This window comes from Natator depressus, chromosome 7 (assembly GCF_965152275.1).
Source record: "Natator depressus isolate rNatDep1 chromosome 7, rNatDep2.hap1, whole genome shotgun sequence".
NCBI classification, from domain to species: Eukaryota; Metazoa; Chordata; order Testudines; family Cheloniidae; genus Natator; species Natator depressus.
The window spans coordinates 32,298,769-32,321,875 of NC_134240.1; the positions used below are offsets into that span (position 1 = coordinate 32,298,769).

The 23,107-nt window shown below is 50.4% G+C and overlaps 2 protein-coding genes across 2 annotated transcripts in view; both read left to right on the top strand.

Moving 5' to 3' along the window:
- SLC25A45 (solute carrier family 25 member 45) overlaps positions 1–5,508 on the top strand; it is an 11,832-nt gene extending 6,324 nt beyond the window's left edge. Inside the window, exon 8 of the mRNA XM_074957985.1 lies at positions 95–5,508. Coding sequence (XP_074814086.1) covers positions 95–363 — 269 coding nt within the window. The 3' untranslated portion in view covers positions 364–5,508. The remainder of the gene's footprint in view (positions 1–94) is intronic.
- Positions 5,509–13,551: 8,043 nt separating this feature from the next.
- Positions 13,552–22,619, top strand: TIGD3 (tigger transposable element derived 3). Its single transcript, XM_074957981.1, has 2 exons — positions 13,552–13,812; positions 15,023–22,619. The coding sequence occupies exon 2, from the start codon at positions 15,078–15,080 to the stop codon at positions 16,518–16,520; it is 1,443 nt and encodes a 480-aa protein (XP_074814082.1). The 5' UTR covers positions 13,552–13,812; positions 15,023–15,077; the 3' UTR covers positions 16,521–22,619.
- Positions 22,620–23,107: the final 488 nt, after the last annotated feature.

Consider the following 23,107-nt stretch of genomic DNA (forward strand, 5'->3'; position numbering starts at 1 on the left):
TGCCCTGGGGACAGCACTGACTGAGCGGTAATGGCCCCTGCCGAGCCCCGCCTCTCCTGTAGTTGAGCCCTAACTCTCTTCCCTTTGCTCCCAGGCCCGATGACAGTTTTCATAGCTGGGGGCTGTGCTGGCACAGTCTCCTGGGCCTTAGCCACGCCCATGGATGTGATCAAGGCCCGGCTCCAGATGGACGGGGTGAAGGGAGTGTCCTACCACGGGGTCTTGGATTGCATCCGCATCAGCGTTCGGCATGAGGGACCCCAGGTTTTCCTAAAGGGCCTTGCCCTGAACAGCATCCGTGCCTTCCCTGTCAACGCGGTGACCTTCTTGAGCTACGAGAACATCCTGAAACTCATCCGCTGAGCCCCACCCTGCTCCCTGCAGCATCATTCCCCCCATCACCACACTGGGAGCCAGCACTGACTGCCAGGGGAGAGCACCCCCTACTGAGCCCTGCAGCAGAGTGCCCCTGGCATTGTGCTGGGGCACGGAGGTCAGCACTGACTGCAAGAGCAAGGCAGGATCACCCCTCCTACAGTCTATCCCCCAAGGTTAGGCTGTGTCCTAGATTCAAATGTCCTGAGTGACGTTGGTTCTCCCAACTTTCCATGCACCTTAGCACTCGGGGAGAGGAACTGCCTGGCAGTGGTGGGGAGGGTTAGTGACTTGGGAGCTGGGGATGAAAGAGAGGGAATGAGAATTGAGGAGCTGGTCTAGGGGATGGGGGAAGAGAAGAGAGAGAGAGAGCACGCGCGAGAGTGGGGGGGGAATGGTCATGCTGCTAAAAAACACAGAGGCATGAGTGAGGCCTCCTGGGTTCTATGCCAGATCTAGGACTAGAGTGGGAGTCAGGACTGCTGGGTTCTTTCCCCAGCTCTAGGAGGGGAGTGGGGCCCAGTGGTGCATGTGGGGGAAAGGAGGGGCCATAGGCAGAGCAGTGTGGGGGAAGGAGTTCTAGAAGTAGGAGGATTTCTCCTTATCCAGCTATAGCAGCATTTCCCTAGCAACCAAAAATCTACTTAATACTCAGTCAGCAAACTCTCTGCTGTTGGCCCAGTCTGACAGGCACAGAGACCCTGCCACCGCCACCCTGGAGCAGGCTGCAATGTGCAGGGACCAGGGGAGGCAAGCTAAACCTATTAGACAATATCCCCAGAATCAGGAATTGAAGCTAGGAGTCCTGTCGCCCCTGCTCTAACCCACCACACCCCACTCCCCTCCTAGAGCTGGCAGAAAACCCCCAGGTGGCCTAACTCCCTGCTCTGTGATTTTTAGCTGTAACCCACTAGACAAGCCCCTCCAAACCCACTACACCCCACTCTCTACCAAGCGCTCAGAAGATCCCTAATACAAGCTCTTTGCCACAACACCTGGAGGGCTGGGTCTTTGCCATAGATGTGATGGAACAGTAGAGGCTTCCCAGCTCATTTACTGCCATGGGGGAAATCGGAGAGGCAGGTCCCTGTCCTTGCCAGCTCCCTGTGGCCCCTCTGGCTGCTCCCATCCTCCTGGGGTACATCTCAGGAAATGCAAGCCAACAATGGGCGACGGATTCCTTCGCTGCTGCAGTGAAGGTGCCGGAGTGCAGGCCCCCTTAGGGGACTCTGGCTCCTCTGTTCCTCCCTGAATGGCACAGCTCACTGCACTGCATGGGAGGGAAAGCCAGGCCAGGATTAGACACCCCGTTCCTAACTCTGTTGGAGTTTCATGGTTAGAGCCTAAGGTGCAAAGCAGGAAAGGGACATGCCCCAAAATTCACAGAGCGAGTCTGGAATAGAGCCCAGGAGTTCTGGCTCCTGCTTCCCTGTCTCTATCCATGAGAGCTCACTCTGCTCCTAGAACCAGGATGGCACTCAGGAATCCTGACTCCCAGCCCCCCTGCTTTAACCCACTAAACGCTGCCACTGTGCTCAGCACCAGGAATACAGTCTAGGGGTGCTGAAGCCCAGCACCCGCTGTTCTAACCCATTAGATTTCACTGTGCTCCGAGAGCCAGGAATAGAACTCACAAGTTCCAACTCTCAGTCCCTGCCTTCCACTTGAATGTTCACAGATATTAAGGTCAGAAGGGACCATTATGATCATCTAGTCCGACCTCCTGCACAACGCAGGCCACAGAATCTCACCCACCCACTCCTGCGAAAAACCTCTCACCTATGTCTGAGCTACTGAAGTCCTCAAATCGTGGTTTAAAGACTTCAAGGAGCAGAGAATGCTCCAGCAAGTGACCCGTGCCCCATGCTACAGAGGAGGGCAAAACACCTCCAGGGCCTCTTCCAATCTGCCCTGGAGGAAAATTCCTTCCCGACCCCAAATAAGGTGATCAGCTAAACCCTGAGCATATGGGCAAGATTCACCAGCCAGATACCCAGAAAATTCTTTCCTGTAGTAACTCAGATCCCACCCCATCTAACATCTCATCACAGGCCATTGGGCCTATTTACCATGAATATTTAATAAGATCAGTTAATTGCCAAAATCATGTTATCCCATCATACCATCTCCTCCATAAACTTACCAAGTCTAATCTTAAAGCCAGCTAGGTCTTTTGCACCCACTGCTTCCCTTAGAAGACTATTCCAAAACTTCACTCCTCTGATGGTTAGAAACCTTCGTCTAATTTCAAGTCTAAGCTTCCCAATGACCAGTTTATATCCATTTGTTCTTGTGTCCACATTGGTACTGAGCTTAAATAATTCCTCTCCCTCTCCGGTATTTATCCCTCGGATATATTTATAGAGAGCAATCATATCTCCCCTCAGCCTTCTTTTAGTTAGGCTAAACAAGCCAAGCTCCTTGAGTCTCCTTTCATAAGACATGTTTTCCATTCCTCGGATCATCCTAGTAGCCCTTCTCTGTACCTGTTCCAGTTTAAGAAGGATGAATTCAAACATGGAAGAACAGGACTGCACACAGTATTGCAGGTGAGGTCTCACCAGTGCCTTGTATAACGGTACTAAAACCTCCTTATCTCTACTGGAAATACCTCGCCTGATGCATCCCAAGACCGCATTAGCTTTTTTCACAGCCATATCACATTGGCGGCTCATAGTCATCCTATGATCAACCAATACTCCAAGGTCCTTCTCTTCCTCCGTTACTTCTAATTGATGCGTCCCCAGCTTATAACTAAAATTCTTGTTGTTAATCCCTAAATGCATAGCCTTACACTTCTCACTATTAAATTTCATCCTATTACTATTACTCCAGTTTACAAGGTCATCCAGATCCTCCTGTATGATATCCCAGTCTCTCTCTAAATTGGCAATACCTCCCAGCTTTGTATCATCCGCAAACTTTATTAGCACACTCCCACTTTTTGTGCCAAGGTCAGTAATAAAAAGATTAAATAAGATTGGTCCCAAAACTGATCCCTGAGGAACTCCACTGGTAACCTCCCTCCAGCCTGACAGTTCACCTTTCAGTAGGACCCGCTGTAGTCTCCCTGTTAACCAATTCCTTATCCACCTTTCAGTTTTCATATTGATCCCCATCTTTTCCAATTTAATAATTCCCCCATGTGGCACGGTATCAAACGCCTTACTGAAATCTAGGTAAATTAGATCCACTGCGTTTCCTTTGTCTAAAAAAAAAAAAAAATATCTGTTACTTTCTCAAAGAAGGAGATCAGGTTGGTTTGGCACGGCACGATCTACCTTTTATAAAACCATGTTGTATTTTGTCCCATTTACCATTGACCTCAATGTCCTTAACTACCTTCTCCTTCAAAATTTTTTCCAAGACCTTGCTTACTACAGATGTCAAACAGGCCTGTAGTTACCCAGATCACTTTTTTTTCCCCTTTCTTAAAAATAGGAACTATGTTAGCAATTCTCCAATCATACAGTACAACTCCTGCGTTTACAGATTCATTAAAAATTCTTGCTAATGGGCTTGCAATTTCATGTGCCAATTCCTTTAATATTCTTGGATGAAGATTATCTGGGGCCCCCGATTTAGTCCCATTAAGATGTTCGAGTTTCGCTTCTACCTCCATATCCTCATTCCCATTTGTTATGCTACCGTTATTCCTAAGATCCTCTTTAGCCTTATAAAAGACCGAGGCAAAGTATTTGTTTAGATATTGGGCCATGCCTAGATTATCCTTGATCTCCACTCCATCCTCAGTGTTTAGCGGTCCCTCTTCTTTCTTTGTTTTCTTCTTATTTATATGGCTATAGAACTTTTACTATTGGTTTTAATTCCCTTTGCAAGGTCCAACTCTACTTGACTTTTAGCCTGTCTCACTTTATCCCTACATGTTCTGACCTCAATAAGGTAGCTTTCCTTGCTGATCCCTCCCATCTTCCACTCCCTGTATGCTTTCTCTTCATCACCTCTCTGAGATGCTTCCTCATCCATCTTGGTCTACAACTCCTGCCTATGAAATTTTTCCCCTTTCTTGGGATGCAGGCTTCCGATAGCTTCTGCAGCTTTGATTTAAAGTAATCCCAGGCCTCCTCTGCCTTTAGATCCGTAAGTTCTTCAGTCCAATCCACTTCCCTAACTAATTTCCTTAATTTTTGGAAGTCAGCCCTTTTGAAATCAAAACCCCTAGTTGCAGATTTATTTTTGTTAATCCTTCTGTTCAGTTTGAACTGAATTAGCTCATGATCACTTGAACCAAGATTGTCTCCTACAACCATTTCTTCTATGAGGTCCTCACTACTCACCAAAACCAAATCTAAAATGGCATCCCCACTAGTCGGTTCAGCAACTACTTCATGAAGGAACCCATCAGCTATTGCATCTAGGAAAATCTGAGCCCTATTACTAGCACTTGTTCTCCAGTCTATATCTGGGAAGTTAAAGTCTCCCATGATCACGCAGTTTCCATTAGTATTTACTTCATTAAAAACATTAAAGAGGGCTCTATCCAAATTAGATCCCGGCGGTCTATAGCACACCCCAAGCACTATCCCAGGGGAGGCTCTAGTAGTTTTCTTCCCTAATGTAATTTTTTCCCAGATGGACTCTTATCCATTCCATCGCTTCTTATTTCTTTACATTCTACCTCATCATTGATCTACAATGCTACTCCACCACCTTTACTTCTGTCTTTCCTGAACAGCACATACCCTTCAGTACCTGTAGTCCAGTCATGACTAGTATTCCACCATGTTTCTGTTATCCCGAAAATGTCTGGTTTCACTTCCTGCACCAGTAGCTCTAGTTCCTCCATTTTGTTACCTAGGCTCCTCGCATTGGTGTACAAACATCTTAATTTTTGCTGTTTGGCTTCACTCACATTCTGTACCCTATTAGGCACGGTCATTCTATAGCCAGTATGACCTATTAGACTGGTATCCACACTGCCCTTCCTCCTTATATACATTCTCCTACCCACGGCTGTATCCTTTCTTACTTCGTTTTCTTCCCTCTCAATGCTAAAATCCCGTGTGGAGATTACCTGGACATCTCCCAACCATCTCCCTCAAATTCCTAGTTTAAAGCTCTCTTAATCAGTTGTGCCAGCCTCCATCCTAGAAGTCTATTTCCTTCCCTACTCAGATGAAGTCCATCCCGAGAGAACTGTCTTCTGTCCATGAATGCCTCCCAGTGGCCATACATCCCAAAGCCCTCCTTATAGCACCACTGCCTAAGCCATCTGTTGATAGTCAATCTTGTCACACCTTTGTTGCCCTCTAGGAACAGGCAGAATCCCACTAAAGATCACCTGAGCCTCGATTTCCTTAAGCGTCTTCCCCAGCCTAGCATAGTCTCCCTTCATACGTTCCAGTGAGCATCTAGCCGTATCATTTGTTCATCTCACTCTGCCTCCACTTGCACACCTGTAAAATAGGGATAATTATTCCTTTTTGTCCACTTAGACCGGAAGGTCTTTGTGGCAGGGACCAGCTGGGCAGTGCACAGCCCACTGGAGTCCTGATCTCGGTCAGGGTCTGTGCAGCACCTGGCATGATGGCCCCCTATCAAGGGGTGGGGGGGGGGGGGAATGAAGTTTGTGCAACACCTGGCAAAACAGGGCCCCTGATCTCAGTCATGGTCTGTGCAAGGCCCAGCACAAAGGGCCCCAATCTTGGTCCTGCTCTGTGGTGCTCCTGAAATGATGCTTCCCCTGCTGCCCCATCAGAGTCAGGGAGCGGGGTCTGTGCAGCACCCAGCACAAGGATTGAAATTTATTGTGATCTCTGTTAGAGGAAAAAAGGAGCAGGTTGACCCAGAGGCACTGTTCCCTCTAAGCTGTGTGGGAACAGATCCTAAACCCCACACACACGGCAAAACACCACGCGCACAAAAATTTGCACAGAAGAAATTTTTTGCGCACACAGCCTGTCAAAAATTAGAGGGAACATTGCGAGAGGTGGATTTGAGTACAGGCTTCTTTATTGCGGTACTTGTTCCCCTGGACCCAATTGTCCAGTAAGCACCAAATTGATTACAACACTCTTTTTGTTTAGATTAGTATGTACATGCCTACATTTGTTACAACACCCCAAAACTCCTTTATTAATAAACAGAAACACCCACTATTAGTAAAGCCATCTCTGTCTATTACTCATAGCATTACACATTACTTTTACCTTGAAGATGCATTTCTTGGCAACAAATTGTTGCCATAAATCTTCCTCATTAGCAGTTCTCAGGGGAGGGAGGAAGGGGCCATGAACAGTTCTCAGGGGAGAAGGGGTCCTAAGCCAGGGCTGGTTTATGTAGCTGGGAAAGGGAGGGAGGGGAAGATAACATTCCTTTTACCTTCTTTTACACAAAGGGCATTTCTCTTGCAGCTGCGTCCTTATCAATCTTTATGAGCAACAGAGAAGGAAAGAATCTGGCAACTTATATTTTAGACAAAGAAATACTGAAGAATTTGCAACTTACGTATTAGACAGAATAATCTGTAACTTATGTATTTAGACCCAAAAATATTGCCTACATTTGCTTTTGTCCCCTAATACCATGTCAGCACATTAGCAGCTTATTGTTATACTTAACCCTAAGAGATCCCAACAATCTTGTTTGAAAGCCTGTCTCACAGGCTCTGTCAGTCCTGGAGAGAGCTGCTCTTAGAAAGGAGGTCAGAACCGAAGCGGTGGCGAGCGAGATTAAAGGCCTGGTATATTAAAGCAATACCCAGACTGGCGGTGAATACATAGTGGGCTTCCGGAGATGTGAGACTTCGCTGTGCGAAGGAATAGGCTTCTCCAGGCCTTGGATATGTGAGAGAGATGAGAGAGAGCAGCTATCCCAGTCTTGTGTTTAGCAATGCTTCGTTGGCACACATCCAAGCCCCCAGGATGTTCACTGTAAGTGCTGGTGGGTGTAATCAGACCCAGGATAAGATGGCTGATAGTTTGAGCTTGTACGTCTTTCCTGTAGCTAACACAGCCTTGAGCGCGCGTGTGTGTGCAAAGCCACTGTACCTCTGGGAAGCCATTCCTACTCCAAGATGAATAGATGCATCAGTGCAAAACAATATCACGTTGTATCTTGTTTTCCCACGCATGGGTCCTTTGCAACCCATTTCTGGCTGGTGTGGACTCATTAATTAGATCCTCCAGAAGGAGGTTAACTACAGTCAAATATTTTATGCATAATACAGCCAAACTAGGAATAGAACCCAGAAGTCTTGACTCCCAGCCCCCCTCTCCCCCAACACCAATCCACCAGACCCAACTCCCTTCCTGGAACTGGAACCCACAAGTCCTGACTCCCAGCCATCCTGCTCCCCTGGTCTAATCTCTTAGACCACACTTCTCCCAGAGCTAGGAAAAGAACCCAGGAGTCTTGACTCCTACTTCTCTGCCTTCATACCACCTATCCTTAGATATAGTGTAAGGTCTTTCCCCCATAACTGCGACACAATGTCTGTATAGCAAGCCCCGTGGATATGCAGCCATTTCTGGAGTGCAGCTGGACATGGATGGGAAGAAAAGTTACAGCCAAAGATGCCATGGGAAACCCTTTCACTAAGTGAAAGAGCACGGATGTCAAGGTGGGTCTGTTTTCCATGCCAAGCAAACATGGGCTTCCATTTTGAAGGTTTTATCTTGGAAAGCAGTGACTGTAAAGGATATAGGGGGTGGGGGTGTCATAGTGGACAAGCAGCTCAATATGAGCTGCCAGTGCAACACAGTGGCCCAAAGGGCTGTCTCATGGTGTGTTAGTCACCAACGGACTGGCGCCTCCCCAGGTCGCTCTGGGGCTGAGCTCAAGGTAGACAGTCTGCACACTGCCACTCTATCTCTGCCGTCTGCCTGCAGCCCCTCTCGCCGCCTCAGGAACTGCAGCGTCCTCTTTGTGGCTCAGCCCTCTGGCCGTGGCACTGCCCATGTCCCCCTTCTGGGGGAGGTTTAGCTCCTCAGTAGTCCAGCCACTTCCCCAGTGGTGATTGCAGTAAAAACTGTCCTCCTACTTCCACAATGGGGAGACCCAGGCCTGCCCACTATTCCAGATCTGAGCCCACGGACCCTCTGATCCACAGTCACTGTGTTTGTTTGCATTTCCCTGGGTCACTTCCCCGGGGCTACAGCAACCGCCTCAGTCTCAGCAGCTCATCTGGAGCTCCTTCCCCTCTCCCTGGGGTCCTGCCTGCACTGCTCTGTCCAAGGTGCTACAGCATTGCAGCCTACTCCAGCTCCAGGCAGCTACTCACCCTGCTCTCCTCTGTCCATCCTGCAACTCTTCTTATATGGGTCTGCTGGGCCCTGATTGGCCACTCCTCACAGCCCCTCTCCTATTGTCTGCTTTTCGCTCAGCTGCCCTAGGGCTTTATTAATCCCTTACTGGCCAGTGTGAGGTGGATGCCCCACCACAGGCTGATCCAGTCCTGGGATGCTGTAACAGGGTGCACTCTGAGCACACCTGAACACTCGCTCTCAGATTGTCTCCAGGCAGGGAGCCCTGGGACACTGCTCTATCCCAGAGCAGGGATAATGTCTTCATCCTCTTGGGGCTTCCTGGCTACAGCTCTCCAGTTGGGCCACTAGAGTTCAGTTCCCTTTCTGGGGTGCCTCAATGTCCAGGCCATTTCCCCCTAGTGGCTAGCAGGGTGGGGGACCCAGGACTGCCCACTACTCCAGCTCCCAGCCCAGGGACCTTGTAGATCACAGCTGTTTGCTGTGTCCCTTTAACTATGTCACACAGTTTCTCTAATTCCCTGAGCCGCTTCCCTGCAGCGTCTGCACCTTCACCTCAGGGCCCTGTCCTAATGGAGTCCCAGTAACCAGCTCAGGGTGCCTTCTTGCTCTCCCCAGGTTCTGGCAGTGCTGCCCTCTTCAGGGTTCTGCAACTCCATCAGCCCTCCAGACTCACCCCCTACAGCTCCAACAAGGAACTGAATTCCCTCTGGCCCTGCAGTTCATCTTATAATAGACTCCTGGGCCCTGATTGGCTGTGCCCACACAGTCACTCTAGGCAGCTTGGAGGACCCTCTCCATTGCCCTGTTTTGGGACAGGGTGTGGCAGGGCCACAAGGCCTCCAGCAGGGGGCTTCAGAGGGTCTGGTATATCCAGTCACAAATGCATAAAGAGGGGAGTAGTGAGCAGGAGGAGGGAGGTGATTTGACCTCTGTATAGGGCACTGGTGAGACCGGTACTGGAATAGTGCATCCAGTTCTGGGGTCCACATTTTAGGAAAGATGTTGGTTAAATTGGAGAGGGTGCAGAAAAGAGCCACTGAGAAGGGTGGAAAAAAGCCCTGACAGCAAGAGACTTAAGGAACTCGATCTGTTTAGTTTAATCACAAAGAAGATTAAGCAGTGAGTTGATCATGTATGTAAGCACCTTCCCACAAAGAAAATCCCAGGTCCTAAAGGGCTCTTTAACCTAGTGGAGAAAGGCAGACTAAGAACCAAAGGCTGGAAGTGAAAGCCAGACACATTCAAATACAGGACACATTTTTTTTCAAAGGGAGGGTGATTAACAATTGGAACAACCTGCCAAGGACAGCGGTGGATTCTCCATCAGATCCAGACTGGCTGCCTTTCTGGAAAATGCTTTAGTCAAACAAATCAATGAGGGGCTCAAAGATACAGCTGTCCTGAACTCTGCTGATCACAGGCAGAGAAAGCAAAGCTACATGGCTGCTGGTCTGGTTTAACGCTCAACCTCCAGATGTTTTTAAATCACCTGGCACTCGTCAGAGTCAGGCCCCGCCCCGAACCAGTGCCCACTCCGTGAGTAACACTTTCAACCATCTCCGGCTGGCTCGGAGATGCTGCCCCAGCCTGGCCAACCATGACCTGGCCTCAGTTATTCAGCCCTAGTCATTGCTCAGCTCGACCACAGCACTGCGGTGACCTGGGTGTGATGTCTTCAGTCCTTAGGAAACTCCAGCTGACATGGGCAGCTGCGGCGTATCTCCTCAGCAGTGCCGACTACTGTTAACGCATCAGCCCTGTCCTCTGTGCTCTGCACTGGCTTCCCATACAATAGTGAATCAAGGTCAAGGTCTGGGTCCTGCAGGCTCCATGACTTGCACCCAAGGTACCAAGAAGGCCGCCTATAATTCCAGGATGGAGACCCCCACTCTGCTCCTCTGGCCCAGTGGCACTCCTTACACGAAGGGTAAAGCTCATCTGTGCGAGGCGACACATCTTTCAGGGGGGGAAGGTGTTGTAGAATGAGCTCCCTAAGGAGCTAAGACCCATCCCAAACCTCACCGCCTTCTACTCCAAGTGCAAGGTGCCTCTCCTTGCCCTGCCTTCTCTAATACAAATACAGAGCAACACCCTACCAAAACAAGACATTCCACTGCTTGTGGTTCTCCCCCTGGGAGAGGAGGGGAGAAGAAACCCTATATGACACCTGTGGAGTCATGCTGCTCAATGGACCACTGGAAGGTGCCCAGACACCAGTGTGATGAATCCACATAGAACAGAATGAGAGCAGCCCCAGTGCTGCTCTAACTACACACTCCACTTCCCATGCCCCACCCCCCACAGCTTCTCTCCACCCTGTGACAGCCAGACCGGCTATGTGGGTTTTGCTAGAAGGCGTTGGTGTAGAACTCAGCAAGGGGAAAAGACGCCATCAGAGCTCGTTGAAAATTCACCCCCCCCATCCCCCGGGAAAGTTTAAATGACGACAAAAACAAAGTATTGTTTGTTTTGTCAAAAATGTCAGTGGAAAATTTGAGAGAAAGAAGGTGGGTGAGGTAATCTCTTTTATTGGACCAACCTCTGTTGGGGAAAGAGACAATCTTCCAGCTTACACAGAGCTGAAAGCATGGCTCTTTCACCAACAAAAGTTGGTCCAATAAAAGAGATTACCTTACCCACTTTGTCTCTTTAATATTTTCGGACCAACATGGCTACAACACCACTGCGAACAATGGAAAAAAAATGTCAAAAAAACACCCCAAATTTTCTATGAAAACCACCAAAACACATAAAATGTTCTGCCAAAAACCATAACGTTAAACCTCCCAAATAGTTTTTGGCAGAAAAATGTACATATTTTGGCAAAAAAATTTTAAAAAAGTAAAATTTTTCAGCCAAGAGCTGCCTTAAACTGTAAAATTTCCTGAAAGCCACTGAAAATCACTTTTGCGGGTTGGGAAAAACACTATTTTTTCCCCATCAAAAAAAATCAAAGCAAATTTTCTGGGGGAAAATCAAAACAAAAACAAAACCTTGAACAAATTTCAGCTAAAAGCCACTGAAAACTGGAGAGAAAAAAAAATTGGTGAAAATCCACAAAAATTTAGTTTTTGTTTTAAAATAATAATAATAATAAAAAAGTCACCCGCTGATTCCTGCCTCAGGCCCATAACCTGCAATGGAGCTAGAGTGTGCATTTTAAACAGAGACTCTGGATCTTGATTTACAGACACCAAGCAATAGTGAATCCACCCCATCCCTAGGTCAAATGTTCCAATGGTTAATTGTTAAAAATTTGGGACTGAATTTCTCTCACTTCTGCCCCCAGCCAGCAGATCTCCTGCCTTTGTCTGCTACATTACAGAGCTCTCTGCTCTGAGAGCCGCTCCTCCATGTAAGGTTTCAGAGTAGCAGCCGTGTTAGTCTGTATTCGCAAAAAGAAAAGGAGTACTTGTGGCACCTTAGAGACTAACCAATTAATTTGAGCATAAGCTTTCGTGAGCTACAGCTCACTTCATCGGATGTAGCTCACGAAAGCTTATGCTCAAATAAATTGGTTAGTCTCTAAGGTGCCACTAGTACTCCTTTTCTTTTCCCCCATGTAAGTACAGTGCTATAGTCCACAACCTCTTCCCAGTTCTCTTTGTGAGGCTAAATAGTTCTAAGTCTTTCAGTGGGATGCCACTCCCAGCCTAGAGGAGATGTAATACTTTATACAAAAAGAGTCCTTTTGCTGGTATAGCTTATACCAGTTCCCTGAGCAAAATAAGCTATGGACTTTTATGCCAGTATAAAAATGTCACAAAAATATCCCCCACTTCATCCAGCATCATTATACCAGGAGAAATTTGTAGTGCAACCTGGCCGACAATGAAAAGTGATATTGACGTAACCACACCCGACTGACAGAGATGCCGACCAAATCCCCAGTGCAGATGCTACTATGCCAATGGAAGAGGGCTTCCATCAACGTTGCTAACTTCCTTTGGGGACGCGGTGTTCCCGTACTGGCAGGAAAACCGCCTTCTGTTGGCATAGGCTGTGTCTACACACCAGGGCTAGGCCGACATGGTTTCTGCAGTGTAGATACAGGCATGGAGATACTGAGGGTCTGTCCCCTATCTGTATTTATTCAGAGGGATGTAAAGCCAATACAGAGTCTGAGATGTCCTAAGATGGACAGGAAACAACAGGTTGCTTATGACATGAAAACAATGCTCCAGTCTTTACTACAGCACCCTGCTGCTCCTCTCTAGAGAGCCCCTGGGATGCCTGTGCAGCCAGGACTGGGTTAGCAGCCAGCTGGTTTAGAAGCATTTTAAAGGCAGTTTTTAGTGGTCTTCCTCTTTCACAGTCTTTGCTGGTTGATTAACCTATATGGCCCCCATTGCACCCTAGGGGGAACTCCCAGGTTGGAGCAGGGGAATGGGGGTGGCTGGCCGCCAGGACTCCTGGGTTCTGTTCCAAGCTCCAGTGCAGGGGAGGGAGGTCCAGTGGGCTGGCGCAGGGGGCCTGGGAGTCGGGAAGAGAAGCCAGGAGTCCTGATTCTGCCAGACAACACCCTGTCGTTCCACGACTGGAGGATAAATATGCACCCAAAAATACATGGCTCTCAACAATCAAAAGTCTCTCCAGCATGGCTCCTTCCAGTAAAACCATGCTCAGGCCTGGGCCATTCACCAGCAGTCTCTCCCCAGGCCCCCTTACGGGATAACAAACCATCTGACACAAAACTCCTGCTCTTGTTGGTTGTGGGATTTTCACACCCAAGGTCCTGCCAGCCGGGGAAATTCACCCCCCTTCCCTACGGGGAGCAGAACCACACACCCGTCAGCCGCGCCAGCGGCTAGGTGAAGGCCCGCTAGGCTCCCGCTACAGCCCCGACTTTCCGCCCTTGCAAGGGGCGAGGCAATGACCCATAATCCCCCTCTTTGCTTCCCCATTTACATTCCTTTCCGGACCCAGACAAGGGGTGAGCTCCAGGGTACTTAGGAGCGTGTAAACCCGGCTCGCCGAACCCTGGGCGGCCGAGCCGAACCAGCCGCCGGGCGGGTTTCCCGAACGCCTGCAGCGCCGCGATCCGGCCGCCGGGTTTTACCCCGAGCTTTTGCCGCCGCCGCCGCCGCCGCCGCCTGAAAACTACAGATTCGGAAGGGGAGGGGGGGGTCGAGGATCCGGGAGCGCCCCAGGCCGGGAATGGCCCCGATGGACGGCCCCTGACCAGCCGGGGGACCAGTCTCCCGACTAGGTAGGTACAGCGCGAAGGCCGCTTGCCCGGGGATTGCCCCCCCGGAGCTGGGGTGGAGCGCGAGGCCTGCCGATCTGCGGTCCCGTCCTCACCCCCACACAGCCCTGCCCGGCAGCTTATGCCAGATTTAGCCCCCCCCCCCCCCCGGGCATCGTGCTACGTTGTGTGTGTGTGTGTGTGTGTGTTGGGGGGGTGGGGGGCGTTGACATGAAGCCTGTCTGCGGGGCATCTTTCCCCCACACTTCGGATTCCTAATAGTTGGAAGGGTTACGAAGCCAACCTCTAGCTACTGGGGTCAGGAGCAAAAATCTTACCCCTCCCCCTCGTAGGGCAAGTCATCCCGCAGCTGCAGGGGTCCCGGTACTTTCCTGTGAAGCGGCGGGTGCTGGTGGCTGTTCCATTCAGCCCATGGGTTTTATCTAGCAGGGCGGCTCCTATTATTAAAAACTATCTACAGGTGAGGAATGCCGAGCCTGGTTTCCCCCTTACATGGCAGTTGCCCCAAGGAGGCAATGTTTGGGCTGTGCCCACTGTAGGAGAAAGGGGACATTACAATAAAATGTCACTAACAGCAGCACAAGTTTTCTATTAGGACAACACATCTATTAGGACATCCAGCTGAAATCAGGGCCCCATTGTGCAGGGCACTGGCCCCCGTCTTTCCTCCCCGGCTGAGATCAGGGCCCCTCTTGTGTCAAGCACTACACAGACCCCCAGCTGAGAATGGGGCCCCATGGTTCTGCACCAGTCCCCGCTCGACTGAGATCAGAGGCATCTGTTGTGCCAGGAGCTGCATGAAATAAGACAATCCCTGCCCCTAAAAGTGTATGATCCATCATCATTTGGACAAGCTGAATTTTTAAGCTACCTAAATTTGGGGGCAGTTTTGAGCTGGGTGGCTCCCTTCAAATTAGGCATTTAACTAGCTGAGACAGTCTCCCCAGAAATCTCTCCCATATTTATTAAAATTACATTTAGGTGGTTGTGGCTGAGTGAACTGAATATGGTTCTGGGAGCCAAGACTCCAGGACTCTAGTCCCAGCTCTGGGAGGGGAATGGAACCTAGTGAGATGGGGGGCAGGAGCTGGGAGTCAGGACTCTTGGGTTCTATCCCCAGCGTTATTAAGTTTCCCTTGGATTCTGTCTTACCAATGGCTGATCAGGGTTTTCTGGGGGGGTTGGGTGGGAGGGTCTCCTCTTTCTCCTCTAGATATTCCAGCCCCCAGTGCCTGGCACATCCCTTCACCTCCCACTCCAGAGCCATCATGGAGCTGAACGGGAAGAAGAAACTTCATGCTCTTTCCTTGGCAGAGAAGATCCAGGTGCTGGAGATGCTGGACGAATCCAAGATGTCCCAGTCAGAGGTGGCCCGTCGCTTCCAAGTCTCCCAGCCCCAGATCTCCCGCATCTGCAAGAACAAGGAGAAGCTGTTGGCTGACTGGTGCAGCGGGACAGCCAACCGGGAGCGGAAGCGCAAGCGGGAGTCCAAATACAGCAGCATCGATGAGGCCCTGCTGTGCTGGTTCCACATCGCCCGCACCAAGATGTGGGACGTCACGGGGCCCATGCTGCTCCAGAAAGCCAAGGAGCTTGCGGACATCATGGGCCAGGAGTTTGTGCCTAGCATCGGCTGGCTGGTGCGGTGGAAGCGCCGTAACAACGTCTGCTTTGGCCAGCGACACCCGGCACGAGCTGTCCATGCCCCAGAGCCCCTGTGCAACAAGGGGCCGGCGCCGGCTTCCCTCAGCCTGCCCCAGCTGCTGAAGGATTTTGCCCCAGAGAATGTTTTTGGCTGCGGGGAGGTGGTGCTCCTGTATAAGGCCATGCCTGGCAGGGAGCGGGAGGGCAGGGAGTGGCTGTGCGTGGCGCTGTGCGTGAACGGGAGCGGCACGGAGAAGCGGAAGCCGGTGGTGGTCGGCAGGCGGCTGGCTCCGCGATGTTTCTTTGGGGTCAACACGGAAACTTTGCCGGTCCTTTACCGCAGCAGCACCGACGGGCAGCTGACACCGGAGCTCTTCTCCGAGTGGCTGACAGACTTTGACCGGGAGATGGGCCGGCAGCACCGCAGTGTGGCACTGGTGCTGGACTCCGAGCGGCGCTGCCCCGAGCCGGAGCCTGCCAACATCCGCCTGGTCTTCCTGCCCCCGCGGCCTCGCCACAACGACGGCCCCTCGCCCTGCCCGCTCCACCCCGACATCGTCCGGGATTTCAAGTCCCGCTACAAGCGCAGGCTTCTGGGCAAAGTGTCCTCCATTGGCAACGAGACCGACAGCTCCCCCGCCTCCATCGCCGCCTCCATCACTGTGCTGGACGCCCTCCACATGGTGGCGGCCGCTTGGGACAAAGTCCAGCCCTCCCTGGTGGAACGGTGCTTCGGGGAGGCTGGCTGCTCCAAGGGGAAGGGGTCCCTGGGACCCTCCAGCCATGCCCCCCCCAGGGGGATGAGCCCGGAAGAATTCCGGCGCTTCGTTGACATGGAGACAGAGCTGGCCTGTCCCCCAGCCCTGCCCCCAGCCAGGGCCTACAAGGAGGAGGAAGAGGAGGAGCGGGAGGGGGAGGACCTTTTTGGCAGCCTGCCCACCAAGGCCGATGCCCTGAAGGCCCTGGGGACCCTGCGGCGCTGGTTCGAGTGCAACGGCTCGGCCGAGGGGGTCTTCCGGCAGTTCTACAGCTGCGAGGAGGAGGTGGAGCGGCTGTGCTGCCAGTGAGCGCCCAACTCCCCACACTGCCTCCGGCGGCCTCCCAACACTGGAGCATGGAGGGGCTGGTGGCCCTGTACCGCACCGACTCAGTGCTTGGAGAGTGGGATTCCAGCCCAGTCATGCAGTGCCTGAGCCCTAGGGGGCTGGAGTCATCCCCCACTGGGGGGGACGAGGGACTGGATTCATGTCCCCATTCTCTGCCATGGCCTCTGAGAGCTGGTTCTGGGGGAGAGGAATTGGAGACCGGCCCTTTTCTTTCTTCTGGGCGCACCTTTATGGGCATATAAAGATCTGAAAGAGCCCACATTACTAGTTACTGCTGTTACCACCACCCTCAGCAGGATCCTCAGCCAAATATTTTCCACTGGCAATTCTGGGGTGCCCCCATTTCAAGGGTGTCCTGCTAGTCACCACCCCAAAAGGGGCCAGGCCTCTTTAGAACTCAGGCTTGAGTCAGGTTCGTGTCGTCTTAATGGAATCACAATTACCGCAACACTCCCCCGCTCCCGACTCGGGCTTGGAAACTTTTGCCCACCGAACTGCACTTCTGCATGAAATAAATCCAAGGAAGAAAGAAAGGGGGGAAGTTGAATTTTGACAGTTTTTCTCCCAATTGTTTGAGCTCTAGGCATTCAACAAAAACAAAACCGACCCCCCGAAAGCAATAGCAACACCAGCCCGATTGGGGAGAACAGCCCCTGCATTAAATGGATTTCCTTTCTAGGCACCTTATTATCCTTCAGCTTCCCAGGGATCCAAGGAAAGGGAGGAAGAGAAGTGATGTTCTAATATGAGGTACTACACCACCCCAGAGCCAGCAGCCTCTGATCTTTGGATGGGAAGATTTAACTTCCACAGCTGCAGAGGTGAACAGAAGTGGGGGCCAGGAGGTAGGGCACTGGTCTGGAAGTCAGGACTCCTGGGTCCTATTCCTAGCTCTGGGAGGGGAGTAGTGTCTAGTGGTCAGAGCAGAGGAGGCTGGGACTCAGGATTCCCTGGGTTCTATCCCCAGCTCTGAGTGGGGCGTGGTGTCTACACTGCAATGTAAGCCCAGAGTTTGAACTCAGGCCTAAGCCCCCTTCCATCTACACACAAATGCACTAACCCAGGGCCAGAGGACCCCACAGGAGTAGAGGGTCCAAGCCTGAGTTAAGCTGGGACCCAGGGTTCAAGCTCTATTGCTTTGCAGGGTAGAGTCCCACTGGACTCAAGCTCTGGGAGTCTGCCAACGGTCTCCCACAATTCCATGGGTCAACTTTCTTTGTCCTCTGGACAGGCAAGGTTTCCCACCCTGCACCAAGACCAAAGGGCTAGAGCAGCCACATTTTGGGAGGGCGCAAGGAAGTGTGGGACACAGTAGTTGGACTCGGGCCTGCATAATGCAGCAGCCCTAGGGTGCGACCCAGGGTTCAACAATTCCTAACCTGGGGTTACAAAGGAGTGTAGACACTCAAGCCCTAGGTTAACAAACCCAGGATCTATGACCTCCAGTTCCACTAACCCTGGATTGACATTTCAGTGTAGACAGGCCCTGGGAGTCCTGACTTCTTCTGGGCTCTATTCCCGGTTCTGCCCCTGACCTGGAGCAAGTCCCAAATCCTCTGTGCCTCAGTTTCCTCTCCCACCCTTCGTCTATTTAGATTCAGCTCTTTGGAGGCAGGAACCATCTCTCACCAGGTGTACAGGGCCCAGCATAATGGGGGTTCTAAGTGCTACTGTAATGCTCCTAATAAACAAGAAAATACCTTTAAAAAGCAAGATAACCAAACCAGACTTAGAGGCCATAAAGAGGAGCAGATGCCTCATTTTATTAATTCCCCCTCCCCCACCTTCTTTTCAAGTCACCTTTAAAGAAACACACACTGTAGAATGGTACAGTATTTCCTATGGAAATGGTACTGCCACAGGGAGCTGGACCCACAGACAGAATTCCTGGCTTGCCGCACGGACAATGGCCGATGGTCCTATTTTTCCAATGGAAACTTAACTCAATGTCAGGAGAGTTAAACATGCCCAGTTTGTTCTGCTGCAGAAAGACGACAGCCCCAGGATTGGTGAGGTGTTTTTGCTTTGTCCTCTGTTACCTGGAAATACCAGGATAGCTTTATGGGAAAGCAGTGGGAGTCAGGACTCCTGGGTTCTATCCCCAGGTCTGGGCAGGGAGCTGAATCTACTCAGAGCAGGGCGGGCTAGGTGTCAGGACTCCTGGGTTCTGTTTCTGGCCCTGTCACTGACTGGAGCAGTTCAATTTGCCATTCTGTGCCTCTTTTTCCTCTCCTTCCCTCCGTCTATTCAGGCTCTCAGCTCTTGCAGGGACTGTTACCCTGTGTCTGTGCAGCACCTGGCCCAAGGGGGCGGGGGAGGCTCCCCAGTCTTAGACAGAAATGCCAGGCACTCTCAGACCATAAATAATTTACTCACATACCTGAGCAGTTTGCAAGATCAGGGTCCTTCTACAGGAAGAAGAACAACAACAAAACCTTGTTAATAGACTGCAAGGGCCATGGATGATCATCTCATGTGCCCTCCTGCGCTGGGAAAAGGGCAGAGATTGCAAAATTCAGTCCAGTTCAATGACCAACGTTTCAGGCTCTCCCCTGAAATGAGGGTATCTGTGCTGTTGGCGCCGAGCTGCAGTCAGTTCCAGCAAGAAGACCACCCTTTGCAGAGGAGGCCGTTAGTAGGTCTGGGGCCGTGGTTCCAGAGCCATAGGTGCTGGAACTAGGGGTGTGCTGGTGCACCCCCTGGCTTGAACTGGTTTCCATTATATACAAGATTTGCAGTTTGGTTTAATGGCTCAGCACCCGCACTATACAGATTGTTCCAGCACCCATGTTCAGAGAGCCCCATTTACTTCAGGGGTTCACCCCGCTAAGAGCTGACTGCAGGGCCAGGGTCTCCCTGAATTCAACATACAACTCCTTCAACACCTAAGATACACTAGGTTTGGACTCGTCCTCTCCAAAATTTCCACCATGGTTGTCGCTGCAGGAAAGCAAACACCGTAAACCAAACGGGGGGTTTGCCTTGCAAAATTTTGATGAAAATGAATAAAAATCATTTTGATTTTTTCAGCAAAGGTTGAAAGACTTCTGCCAAAACCCAAACTTTGTCCCAAAAAACCATGTTGGTGCTGCTGCCGCCATGTTTCATGGGAGTTGTGTTTCAGTTACCTCATGCTCCCATTCTCCTCTATAGGCCAGGCTCCCTAGTCAGACTACATCTCCCATGATGCACTGCTGTCCTCCCTCTTGGAAGGGTGCTTCACTGGAAACGTAGTCTGTCTGGAAAAGACCAGCCCATAGAGGAAAAACAAGGACAGGGAGCATCCGAACTAAAACTCCCATGAAGCATTGCAGCAGCATCTCCACATTGAAATATTTTGATTTTTGACAAAAAAAAAAAAAAAAAAAACCAAAAACCCAAACCAATACAAAAATTGCCCAGACATTTCCCAGGGGAAGCAGGTGCTTTTTGCAAAATATTTTCTTTAAATCAAAACCCCAACTTTCCATGGACAGCCTGGGTTTCCTGTAGTCACAGTCTCCAAGTACCTGTGTGGGGAACAGAAATTTGATAATAGAGGGATCTTCAGTCTATCCAGCAAAGGCCTAACATGACCCAGCAGCTGGACGTTGAAGCCAGATAAATAAGTTCCAAGGAACAATTGATGAAGGGCTGTTGGATTCTCCAACACTGGCACTTTTTAAATCAAGACTGGATGTTGGTCTGACAGATCTGCTCCAGTTCAAATAGGAATTAATTGAGTGGTGACCTGTGCTATACAGGAGGTCAGACCAGATGATCACAATGGGCCCCTCTAGTCTCGGAAATCTAGGAATCTTGTGAAGGCTAGGACTATAACTGTGAAGGCTAGGAATATAACAGGGTTTAAAACAGAACTGGATAAATTCATGGAGATTAAGTCCATTAATAGCTATTAGCCAGGATGGGTAAAGAATGGTGTCCCTAGCCTCTGTTTGTCAGAGGGTGGAGATGGATGGCAGAAGAGAGATCACTAGATCATTACCTGTTAGGTTCACTCCTTCTGGGGCAGCTGGCATTGGCCACTGTCGGTAGACAGGATACTGGGCTGGATGGACCTTTGGTCTGACCCAGTAGGGCAGTTCTTATGTTCTTACTTGCCATCAGTACCACATGGGTATGTGATCCCACCATTCCTATTCGCTTGGCGCTTTGCAGCTACACAATTCCCAGGGATACAGCCAATGTTTTGGATTGGCTCAAGTGGCTGGAAAGCAGTCTCACCACCCCTAGGAGTTCCAAAATCATGAGCCAGCTGAAAAATCATCATGCTATTGGCTTAAACAAATTTGTTTTTTTGTTGAAGCACACACTTGTCACCCCTGAATCTACTGTCTGGGTTTTCAGTTGTTTACACCCACAGCACTGGAAATATTAAAATTCACACACACACAGCATTGGTTTCACTTAAACTGGTTTTTGGTTTCCAGCCAGTTTAGCCGGCACCTGCAAATTTACTGACGCAAGCCAAGCTTCAAACTGGGTGTAGAACTGCAATACAAGCGTGTCCCCACACTGAGTTGCGTTAGTTTAATCAAGCCCATGTCTATACAGAAGAGTTGTGGCTTAGTGGATAGAGTACTGGACAAGGATCTGGATTCTATTCCTGTCTCTGCCACTGGCCTGCTGGGTGACCTTGGGCAAGTCACTTTAGAGCTCCAGGCCTCAGTTTCCCCATCTGTAAAATGTAGCCAGTGATACCAACTCCTTTGTAAAGTGCTTTGAGTTAGTTTCATAGAGAGTCTAAAGCCAGCCGGGACCATTAGATCATCTAGTCTGACTTCCTCTAGAAATGCAGGCCATTCAATTCCATCCAAATACCCCTGTGTTGAGTCCAATGACTTTAGTCTCCTGAGGACTGTGTTTTAACTCCACTGTTGAGTCCCAGGCAGAGAGCAGGAGAGACGGAGGGTCCCTGAGGCCTCTGTGAGGCAGGGATTGATGAGGTGAGACATGCCTGGATGATCCCAGCAGGCGGCCCACGCCTGGTGCTGCAGCAGATCTAATGACAAGTGCGGTGTGAGAGTTAGGTATGTTTATCCTGCTACAGCTATTCCTGTATGGGAAGGGGATAAATACACTGGGGTAAGTCACCATTATACCTTTAACTGCCTCCACACTAGGGCTTGTACAGGTATGAATAGAGCAGTTAAAACAAGCCAAACAATCACACCTGTAACTGACATAGTTTTACTAGGGACAAAATCTGAGCATACCCTGGTCTTACATGAGAGTTTCTCATAATACCAGGACTCCAGGAGCAGGGGCTTTAACAAGAAAGCAGCAAATATCATGAAACCAGGGCAATGCTGGGAAAGGTGGGTTTTTTTAGAATCCCGCTGTGATTTTCTTGTAAGGTGAATCAAATGAAGGGAAAAAAAATGAACAGCTGGACAAAAGAGCAAGCATGTTAGATGTAGCTTACACTCACCAGGCACCAAGGGTTTTAATGCTGCTTAGATTTGGGGGGCGGGAGGGGGGGGGAGCTAGAAGACAGGATCTATTCCAAGCCCAGGTCAATTTAACATTGTCCTGAAACCCCATGACCAGCACAGTCATCAAATGGAACCTGGATATTGGTACACAAGGCTGGGATATTCAGGGATGTCGGAGAGTTAGGGATTAGAAAGCCTTTCCCCCCAGGGGGTGCTGGTTCCCATCCAGCCCCAGGGTGTGGGACTGGCTTGCTCAGAGAGATGGGATGTGGGGCCTTTCCCCTGGAAGGGCACCAGCTCCCATCTGGCTCCAAGGTGGAGGGACTGATATGGGATGGAAGGGTGAATGGGATATGGGCTCTTTCCCCTCTAGGGAGTGCTGGCTTCAAGCGGGCCAGAGAACAGGATTCCATTTAGGCACTGAATGTCCTGAACATCCCCTGAAAATCCCAGCCTCTCGAATTTGGAGCCAGCAGTGAGAAACAGCAGCTACAGTTAACAGAAAAACCCGGTAACAAATAATATGAAGGTTTTTTCGGGGGTGGGGGAAGGCATCCTTTTCCTCCCCCCTCTGTGTCATCTCCCATGTTTTCTTTCTCAGAGAATCTACGTGAATGCAAATAAAAATGCCATCAATAAGTTCTATCGAAATGCCGTTCTATCAGTCCACGGTGGGGCCACCTCTGGACACCGAGTGCAGAACTGGGCCCTAGAAATAGTGACCATCGGTTGGTTACAAGCAGGGATACAGGCCCTGATCCCCTCCCCCCACCATGCCCAAAGGGAAATCCTCATTGCCCTTTGGCAATACTGGATCTAGGACACATGGTTGAGCAGTTCTGCTTCTATCCAGCAGGGGGTGCTGGGGCGCATGCACATTCCCCACAGTATGTGCCCTCTGACTGCATTATTGCCCTCAGCGCTGCCACTCGCTTCCCCGGCCTTTCAAGCCACAGCCTTCCCCTCGCACGGATGGTACTTGAGGAGTCTCGGAACTTGGATCGCATGGAAGATGAAATGTGGGGGATGGGGCAACAAAGGCTGCAGGGTGGAGAATAATAGGGAACATACTCTAGTGCTGTTCTATATGTCAATGGTGCAGCCTCATCTGCA

Bases quoted from the DNA above. Each gene is read 5' to 3' on its own strand.
- TIGD3 (XM_074957981.1), top strand. From the start codon at position 15,078: ATGGAGCTGAACGGGAAGAAGAAACTTCATGCTCTTTCCTTGGCAGAG.